Genomic DNA, 10876 nt, shown 5'->3' on the forward strand with positions numbered 1-10876 from the left:
ACACACACACACACACACACACACACACACATGCACACACACACACACACACACACACACATTGTGTACATACACACCTCTCTCTAACCTGGAGTGTTTCCTTGTTCAGAAGCTTGGGCATAGCTTGTCCTGAAGAGTTGGGAAGATTCTTCAATGCTGCACATCTTCTCTCTTCCTGTGTAGGAACCAAGATTTCCCCTAAATGTAGCAGTCATGCATTTTTATTAAAGAGTCAGGAAATTAGTCACTTACTAGGATTTTAAATTTTCTTTTTGTATTTGTTAAACTGGAAACTTGAAGTCAGCGTCTCTGCGATAATGAGTCATTATTTATCTAGATTCTCTGAATTTTATGCTACCTTTTTTTGAAAGGCGTTGAGAGTCTTTTATGGATAAAGTATCCATGTTTTGGGCATGGCCGTTACAGCTAGTTTAGTATTGTTTTGTGTGGAGGAAGATAACACAGGGCTTTAACTGTGGTGCTCATGGACCACAGAGGGTGCGTTTGTCCTGAAGCTCAGAGCACATGGAAAAGGCCCACCAATTTCTGGAGAGAAAAGTTTGACTATAGCTCTTGTTACTGAAAAAGACCCAGGAACTATTGATATTTATGAACATTATGATTGCACTCGAGGTTTGGTCTATTCTTTTTGAAAAAATGGCATTTTTCTTTGATGATTACTATGTGCAAAGGATGGTAGTGAAGGCTGTGTCTGGAGGAAAGAAGGGAGCAGAAAAGGTCACGGATGAGCCAGAAGGCCTGGAGAGGTGGCTCAGCCCTTAAAGGTTAGGCTCACAACCCAAAATACATTGTAGTGAAATGTCATTGTACTGAAGCTGTAGGCTACACAGTGAAGCAAACGCACACAAGGGCAGTGGTTGTTAACAGTTTGTCTGTTATTCTTGAAATTGTAAAATCATCACATGAGTTGTCTCGTCCCTTTCTTCTCTCCTAATCCTCCCCCAAACCCCTTCTTGGTCTCTTTCATATGCGTGGCCTCCTTTTTCCATTATGTGCTGTTACATGCATACATGTGTGTATATATACATATGTATTTCTCCATGTGACATGCCCAGTCTGTATAATGTTGCTCATATGTATGTGCTCAGGAGTGATCGTTTAGTTAGTTGTTTACATTGTAAAGAGGGATTCATGATAAGGAGCATGTATGCACACACACACACACACAAACACAAACACATACACACAGAGTAGTAATCATTATTTTCTACCAAATTTTTACTTTCTCCTTATTGTGTTAGTGAGTTTTCTTTTCTCTCATTCTGTCACCATTTAGATTCTCTCGACCCCACCTCCTCTCACTGTTTGTGATTTTTTTTTTCTGGCTTGTCTATTTGACATCTTTGTTGTGAGGACATTGTATTATTTGCTTTCTGTTTTAATTTTAAAATCTTTTCTTTTTTTTTTTCCCCAGACACAGATAATGTATAAGTGGATCGAGCCGAAAATCTGCAGGGAGGATCTCTCGGATGCTATCAGACTGCCCCCTTCTGGAGAGAAGAAGGATTGTCCTCCTTGCAACCCAGGATTCTATAACAATGGATCTTCTTCTTGCCATCCCTGCCCTTCTGGGACATTTTCAGATGGAACAAAGGGTAAGGTGTCTATCACGAACTGCACTTTTAGAAAGATAATATTACCTAATAGACTTGGGATCTTGTTTTCAATTGATTTGCTGGAGAAGGCTTTAGAAGACACATTTCTTATTTCATTGGCAGGATAAAGAGTGGGGGAATGTTGATAAAGGGACTGTGAGACCATGATTTATTTACCAGCCAATGAGAACTCTCTTGCTGGCATTTTGTGTATGTGAGATTGTTTCCTTTAAAAATATTATATTTAATTATTCTTTCAATAATGATCCTATCTTGTTGACTGTTGATAATGACAATCATTCATTTGTCCGTATGTGTGTGTGCGTGTGCGTGTGTGTGTGTACATAAAATGAAGAACTATACGAAAAAGACCACCAAATGCATACACATGCATTGGCACTCTGTCTAGAACCATTTTACAGATCACGTTTGAAGATGTTCCGAAGGGAACTGGTGGTGTTGCATCTTTCCCTCTCATTTCTCTGCTAATCATGGCGTAGAGGCGCTTGGCACAGGGAAGACTGTCCAGATGCAGCCTACTGTGATTGTTTACTCCCATCTTCTGCAGAGTGCAAGCCATGTCCGGCAGGAACAGAGCCAGCGCTTGGGTTTGAGTACAAATGGTGGAATGTCCTCCCTGCCAACATGAAAACTTCCTGCTTCAACGTTGGGAATTCCAAGTGCGATGGAATGAACGGTGAGTTTGGACTCTCCCTTAACTGTCGTGGCAGCAGAACACCACTTGTTTATACACTTCGCTTTTTAAACACACCAGACTCACATTGTTTGGCTGTGTGTCTACCCCAACCCTTACATAAAAATCAAGCAATCAGGCAGATGGATTTCCTACAGTAATAAAACATACAGTTTTTTTCCCCTTTCCATGGTGTCACTTTCTTTAGTTTCAGCTTTGAATAGTCAATAACAGTATGTAAATGTCAAGTAGAAAATTCCAAACCCCAAATTTCAAATGGCAAACTGTTCTATGTACTTATTTAAACCACCTTCATTTTTTTTCTTTCCAGTCCAGGATGTGAATTATCGCTTTGTTTGGTTACATCTGCTTCCTGACCATTAGTGAGTTAGTAGCATCTTGGTGTTTAGACACAGCTCATGATTCACAATATCTGTGTTCAAATAGCTTCTAATAATAATCTCAAACCACAAGTAACATGCCAAACAGAACCCATCAAGGTCACCCTCACTCACTCACTCCCTGAGCCCTTTCTCCCCCCCCCCCTCCACCCCACCCAGCCTTCCAGCCGAAAATGCAAAAGTTCTCAACTTAAGAAAGAGCATAAATTGTTTGATGAAGTTGCTAATAATCCACAGTAAAAAGAAAAAGCTATTAGCCATTGCACTGTGAAGAAGAAAAAAATATCCGTGCCAATGTTGCTCTCACACTTTAAATGGCAAAAGATAAACAGCAGCATGTTGCAAGTGCTAAGACAGAAAATGTATTAAATAGTAGGGCTTGGTGTGTCCACTGTGGGGGGTCTCAGAGCTTGTCTCTGAGGATAAATGTGTGCATGGGAGGTGGGACAGTGGACAACTGTTGTATTCTTCTTGCATTTTATGCATTTTATGCAGTCGCTTTTGAAGTCGATATTGAAGCTCATGTTTAAAGTCCCAAAGCCCAGAAGAGATGTAGCAAGAAAGATGACAGCATCTACATCTTTTACCACTTTAAGGGGTAGCATGTAGGCGGAGTTTTCATTGGCACTGCTGACTCCAAAATAAACGCATTGAGGCTTATATTATTTACAAATGTTCGGCCAATAGCTCTGGCTATTGCTAATTAGCTCTTACAACTTAACCCATTTTCCTTATTTACACTTTGCCGTGTGGTGGTACCTTTATTAGGATGGCACATTCATCTCCTGGTCCCTCTGCCTCTGGCTGGTGACTCCTCTTTCTGCCCTTCTTCCTCCCAGCATTCTCCTGGTCTGGCTCTCCTGCCTAACCTTATTCTGTTCAGCTATTGGTCAGTCAGCTTCTTTATTCAACCAACCACAGTGAAATATATTCACATGGTGTTAAAGAATATTTCACAATATTTCCCTTTTTTTGTCTAAATAAAACAGAAGGTTTTAACTTTAACATAGTAAAATCATATCTAACAAAACAGTTATCAAGTAAGAATTACAGTTAAACTATCTAGTTCACTTGTATTTGACAAAATTAGAGAAAATACTTTAGTATCTATATTATCTTGGTGAGTCTAAAGTTTTCATCTTATTTACCTTTTTATCATAACTAAAGAAAACTGTAATTATGGCTATCTAATCTTCAACTCCACCAAAGATCCTAGAAGCATGAATTGTTACCCAATGACAGGGGTATCAGGCCTCTTGAACAGTCATCCTGGGTTCTTCTTTGATGTTGTGGCATCCAGCTATGACCTACAGACATAGTATGTCTGACAGACATTTCTGAGCTGGGAGTTTTGAAGGACTGTACTATCTTGACTTGACAAAGTTTGGCAGTTGCTTTGTTTTGCATCCTATTGATCAGTTTGGGAAGTATGATGCCAGCAATTGAGGCAGGGACAGTTTCTTTGCCCAATGACTAGCTTTTACCATAAATAAAGCAAACTTCTGTTAAAGCAAAGAAAAGCAGCCCACAAAACACAATCCCAGAGAACTTAATGAGGACACTAAAAAAGACTTACATAGATCTAATCCACATGGGAAGTAGACAAAGACAAGATCTCCTGCGTAAATTGGGAGCTTGGGGACCTTCAGGGAGGGTTGAAATGGGGAGGGGAGAGGCAGGGAGAAGAGCAGAGAAAAATGTAGAGCTCAATAAAAATCAATAAAAAAACTGTCATGAGAAACCTTAGGTTATTAAACATATTAAATGTATTAAGTGCCATATTCTCTAGGTTGAAGTGTTTGAAGACTTTCTAAATATACCTGTGTATGACTTTTAAAACACATCTAACATGATTATAAGTTTGATTCTTATATATGACTATTAATCTATATTTCTTACACATTGCATTTTTAAATGAGTTGCATAAAAACAATACCCTAAACAAGAGTAGAAATATGCACAGAGGATAGCAAAATTAATTTTAAATTTGTATCAATTACTAAAATCCATACCAATGTGCAATATTTAATACTGGTGGATTAAATAATTTACCAGTAGATTCAATCATCTGCCCTTTTATCCTATCATTTCTATATTCTTCCCTTTTTTTAGAATGAACTCCCTGAGTGATAATGTTTTGTTTAGTGTTTTTTTGACCATTATCAATAACTTGTAAACAACCCCCTTAAATAATAATAAACATTAATAACCAATATTTTGGGGATGCATGTGTTGTTTCCTCGAAACTGCTTTCTGTTGTCTGAGGGTTCTGGCATCTTTGGGAAACCTTGAGAAAATCAGGATGATTGTTAGGTCTTGGCTGTAGTATTCTGTGAGGCTAGATCATCTCAGTTAGCAGTCTTGTTCTGGAGGCTGGGTCACCTGGGTCATCCATTTTTATTGGTGTCTGGTCCCCTTGTTCCGAAAATACATATACTTCTAAAGGTAACGTATATGTCTATATTAATACAAATATAGACTTGCATTTGATACAAAACAGGCATAGATGATTTTTCTTATGTGACTGAGCCAGGTAAAATATACATCATATGTCTTGTAGTTCTTTTAGATCTATTTATTTATGTTTGTAGTCAGGTTTTCAGGGGGTCTTTCTTGATCAAACCTGGTATTTTTAACCTTGAATGAATCCACAACCTTTCATTTTCATAACCTCTTCCCCAAAGTAAGATATTTCTTCACTTACATTTTGAAGTTAAGACATTTTTAAAATATGTAGGTTGGTTTAGTTTGGCAGTTTGGATAATTCATTGTGTCCTGGCAACTATTACTCCTTCTTCAGCATACAAAAATTTAAAGACAACACAATAAGATATAGTATCCAGACTCTCTGTGTATTTTCCATCTTTACATGGCTTTTTTGCTTTTATATCACTTTACTCCCTTTTTAAGGACATTATTTTATTATTTTCAAACTTTTTTAAATCTAAGACAGTATATACTCTTTTTCTTCTCTCTCCCAAACGTTTGTACATTTTTGAACACACTGTAACCTGTTTAGAGTTTTGTGTTCTGTCTGAATCTGTCTTTACTGCGTATCTGTTATCCTTTACTGTCTGCATGCGCAAAACTCCTCCACCATGCAGCATGCTGGTGGATCTTGTGCTGGGAGCTTAAGCCCACAGGCATTGGCTTGGAGAAGCATCTCTGAACCATGACCCTGTGACAGACTGAGAGAACCTACCATGTGGCTTAGTACACGGCAGCTGGCAGCTGGCTCCATCTCACAGGCAGCTGTCAGGAGACACGTCTCTGCACTATGGCTGACGTTAGACTGTGAGACTAGAAAGCTATGTTTGTCTCTGTCTCTGTGTGTTTAGAATCTTTTTGAAAAGCTTTCTCATGTTTTATGTGGCAATTCTTGCTGAAAGTTTGGGTGCCATTTATAGCCAGAGTTTTCCTGTCCCATTAGCAGCTCCTAAATAAATGCACCGAGGCTTATGTTATTTATAAATGCTTGGCTGATAGCTCATGTTTATTACTACCTAGCTCTTACAACGTAAATTAGCCCATTTTCCTTATTTATGCTCTGGCAGGTGGTGGTACCTTTATTAGCGTGGGGCATTTTTCTCTTGCTTTCTTCATGTCTGGCTCATGACTCTTCTCTCTGCCCGTCTTCCACCCAGTCTCCTGCCTAATTGTATTCATTTCAGCTACTGGCCAGTCAACCCATTTATTAAATCAATCACAGTGACATAGATTCACCCAGTGTGAGGAATATTCCATAGCAGTAGTAGGTTACTTTACTCTGACTCAGTGCTGTGCCATGGTAAAGGGTTAAAGATTTTAAATTTCCATTTCCTATGAAGCCCATGACTGTGTTCATAAGATGCAGTTAAATATTGCTTACTGAAAACTTGATTATGCAGCAGAGTTCTTTCACCAGTACTTGGTTGTATTTCTTTTAAAATATGACACTAGCAGCAGGCATTCTAAGCACTAAGACTTAATGATGGAGGCCATCCTTTGTCACCTCAACATCATTTTATCAGTTTACTTTCTTTGTATTATATTTGATCATTATTCCTGAGTTTACACACACAGTTTGAAAATTGCATGCTTTGAATCAATAGCTCCCCTGAACAGACTTGGAACAGAGGAAATGAAATGTCCATAGGAGTATAGAGATCAACAGAAAAAAAAATAGAGGCTTAAATAATTTTGAGCCAACACATTAGTGAAAGTTCAAGACCCAACATACATTAAATACAAAGTGTTCTTTGTTGATCAATAATACCACCTTTCAGAATTTATCCCCTGAGAGAAGAAACATTAAAATAGTTATCTCTCTGAGTTGATATTCCTAATAAGTGTCCTTTGATTGAATTTGAGTCATGAATTTAAGATCAATTAGGTAAACAATACTGGGAAAACAAGAGTATGGAAGGAATCCACAGAAGGCTAGTACATGTGTGTACTCACACACTAGAACAGACTAGATTATCAGTGACTTCTGTAGAAGACTTCAAGTCTCACAACACTACCAGTTGACTCACAAACTGAATTTTAAAATTGCTTTATAACAGTAAAGAAAATAAAGTACAAATCTGTGTATCTTTGTGACCTGGAGTTCCTGTGTCATTTTTGTGATGAACAACACAACAACACTCAACAGGGTCAACTGGAATGCATGGGGCAGCTTGCCTGAGGAGGGAGTCATTCTTCTCCTGGGAGAGATAAAGCAGGTGTATTCAGAACTGAGTTGGATGTGTGGTTTGAGTGTTTTTATATTCCTGAAGTCCAAATTTGACCAAGTTGCATAATAGGAATGAAGAACAAATTTTTGTGTATTGTGTTTTTGACTGTGAGAAATTAAAAGTTGTAGACAAGTTGGTAGTTCATGAATGGATTCATTGTGTATCATGTATAAAAACACAAATGGAAATAATCTTATCTTTCCAGGAATAGAATGTTTACCAACATAAGGTAGCTCAATTGAATAAAATATTATGTGTGTCATCATTATACTGAAAAATACATTGAAAGAAATTTTAAAATATGTTTCCAGAATTTTTAATTTTTGATTTTTTTCTGACTCAGTAATGCTATTTCTATTATACCAATGAGATTTATACCAATCATACAATGTGATATGAAGAAGGAAGTTGTATGCAATGAAGTAGTTTTTATGTTTTCTATAAAAATGAAAAGCAGGATAAAAGAAATTTTCAACAATGAGGATATACTTAGATGAAATTAAATGTAGAATGATTTGTAATGGAGAAATGTATGACTATACAAAAAGAAAGATACCTGTAAGAGAAAAAAATCTATATTTCTTGGTCAGGACAGAGAAAAAATGAGCAAAATTGGTGGACTCTTCACTGGGCAATATTGAAATATGTGAGGCATATGTTTCTACTTGAAGCATAGTAACTGCACGCAATCTACTTGCTGCTGCCTCTTCCTTGGTCCTCTCTCATGTTCTTTCCTTTTTTTGTGGCATTCACATATTCAAAGACATATTCTTATAAATATAATCACAGTCTTTGTAGACATTCACTTGTTCTGCATGGGATATCTTGATCCTCCTTACTTGAGAAAACTGTCACCCTGTCTCACATTGAATAACTTGTATGAAGAGTGATCCAGTCAGAATGTCTTCATTAGTATCTAGAATTAAACTTTTGCATCTAGTCTACAATTGATATTTCAAAATATGGGATTTTTCTGGAATATTTTAACTTTAGCATCAATAATTATTTGGCTTTTATGGTTACCTTATTTTAACATTTTTGTTCTTAATGAAATTTTACTACTAAAATGTCTTTTATCCTTTTCAGGTTGGGAGGTGGCTGGAGATCACATCCAGAGTGGAGCTGGGGGCTCTGACAATGACTACCTCATCTTAACCTTGCACATCCCAGGCTTTAAGTAAGGGAAACTGGTCCTTTCTTTAGGAACCTTCACTTCCTCCATAGGAATACGGGAGTAGGAAGACTCTATGGAGTATGCTTGTATTATCAAGTAGACAATAGTATGTAAGAGAATGATGTATGCTATTTAGGAATCTATATAACTGGCCACCAAGAACCTATAAATGTTAGGCAGGTATGTTCCTTAGATAAAGCAGAATTGTTTTAACAGCATTACAACAAAACCTGTAGTATCCATGACTTGTTGATCCTTAATGGAGAGACTTAGTTTAAGTCATTTAGTCATAGGAGTGTGTATTTTGCTGTTTAATTGTTTGTCTCAACTCTATTTGTAAGTTAGCATGTTATACATTAATTTATGTCTTTGTTTTAGTCCTGTATGTTGAGATTTCCCAGTGTGAATCTCTTTCTTCCTTTAGAAGCAGGAAAGTGCAGCCTAGAGCAAGGGTGTGGACTCGCAGACTGAGAAAGGGAGGATCTGTGTTTCCTCAAGAAGCACAAGATTCCCCTGATAGTGGTTAGGATTCGGCGCTCTCACTGCTGTGGCCCGGGTTCGATTCCCGGTCAGGGAACCAACAAAAAAAAAAAAAAAGAAGCACAAGATGAATTAACAGAGAAGCTGGATTTTCAGTTTAATGAGAACACAGGATTTAATTTTATTTCTAACTGTATTCAGCATACATTATTGATATTGCAATTTTGTTCTGTCGTGTAGACCACCAACATCTATGACTGGAGCCACAGGTTCTGAGCTAGGAAGAGTAACGTTTGTCTTTGAGACCCTCTGCTCAGCTGACTGTGTTCTGTACTTCATGGTGGTAAGTGATTGAAGGCAGATTTCAAGGTTTATTGTTCTCTTTCAAGTTTGAATTTATTTATTTAAGTTGGGATAAGAACCAATTTCCTGGTCTTTCTTAGAACTTTCAAAAATATTTTTAAATAGCTAAAGAAATTACTAAGAATTGTACAATAAGTTGTGCTTTATTTGTAAATATGTCTGCTGTTTTAGGATATAAATAGAAAAAGCACCAATGTGGTGGAATCATGGGGAGGAACCAAAGAAAAGCAAGCGTATACCCACATCATCTTCAAGAACGCAACATTTACATTCACATGGGCATTCCAGAGAACTAACCAAGGTCAAGACGTAAGTTCCAGCCTTGTATCGCTCTTCAGCCCTCTTTTGGGTGTGATCTCCATTGGGAGCATATCGATCTCTGCTGGAGACACTAAGGGTTGTAAATGGAGACATCATCTGTTTCACACATGGCATTATAAATTAAGAGAGTCAGTCTACATGGATCAGTATGAGCTCCACTGATATCATCACAAGCTGTGTGTAGGTGAGCTGCTTTCTCTATGCAAATACATTCTGACCTGTATACAGGAGATGAAAAACCGTTTAAAAAGTATGACACAAGCCCTCGTAAGTGCCCTGTGAGTGGTAAACTTGCACCACGAGCCTCATACAGGGCATTATGAACTCTATGTAAGGACATAGGACATCAAAGAATGAAACCATGTGTCCATTTGTAGAGCACTGTTACCTGTGTATAGGACACCATGGTTCTATACACAGAACGGAGAACTTTGAAGGTGCTCTGTGAGACGCAATAGCATTACACCCATTACAGACCAATATGATCCCATAGTTTTTATTTCTTTTAAAACACAAAGATAATGCCCACTTGTGATACATACAAAGCTGCCTTCAGATTGGAGAAAGCACTTCTTTGAGTCAGTCATCTTGTTGTGAATTGGTATAAGATGACAATTTCTATTTTTTTTGAGAGTAAAAATGCATGTAGTGGGTGGAATGACAACATATCTATGAATTATTCTGAGCTATAAGAAAACACAGTTGTTGACGCTTAAGAGAAAATTCAACATTGTTTTTACTTAGAACTTAAAAAAAATCGTTTTGAGACCAAGAAAGTTCATAACTTTATTCTTCTTCATCCAACTAGCTAAGATTTGCTTGGGTGTCATTAACTAGTGTGAGTTTATGGTTTTCATTACGGTGATATCTCCTTTTAGAGAGAATGTGTTTGTATACAGAATAGTAGAACAGAGACAACTATTGCCTTTTTTTATTTTCTTTGCTAGTATAGATCTAATCCTCTCTCTGAACATTCCATTGCATATTTCAATACTAGCTGGCCTGTTATTCATTCATTCATTCATTTTTGGAGTATCATATATATACAATATATATATGATATATATGTGTGTATATATGTGTATATATGTGTGTGTGAGTGTGTGTATATC

At 37.3% G+C, this 10876-nt stretch overlaps 1 protein-coding gene across 3 annotated transcripts in view; it reads left to right on the plus strand.

Moving 5' to 3' along the window:
* Kiaa1324l (KIAA1324 like) overlaps positions 1-10876 on the plus strand; it is a 164979-nt gene that overhangs the window by 118038 nt on the left and 36065 nt on the right. For all 3 annotated transcript variants that reach the window (XM_005358323.3, XM_026784691.1, XM_026784690.1), the window contains 5 exons: positions 1436-1616; positions 2185-2313; positions 8513-8603; positions 9321-9423; positions 9615-9752. In XM_005358323.3, the coding sequence (XP_005358380.1) occupies positions 1436-1616; positions 2185-2313; positions 8513-8603; positions 9321-9423; positions 9615-9752 (642 nt within the window). The remainder of the gene's footprint in view (positions 1-1435; positions 1617-2184; positions 2314-8512; positions 8604-9320; positions 9424-9614; positions 9753-10876) is intronic.

The sequence above is a fragment of the Microtus ochrogaster genome, chromosome 26, assembly GCF_000317375.1.
Source record: "Microtus ochrogaster isolate Prairie Vole_2 chromosome 26, MicOch1.0, whole genome shotgun sequence".
In the NCBI taxonomy this organism is placed as follows: domain Eukaryota; kingdom Metazoa; phylum Chordata; class Mammalia; order Rodentia; family Cricetidae; genus Microtus; species Microtus ochrogaster.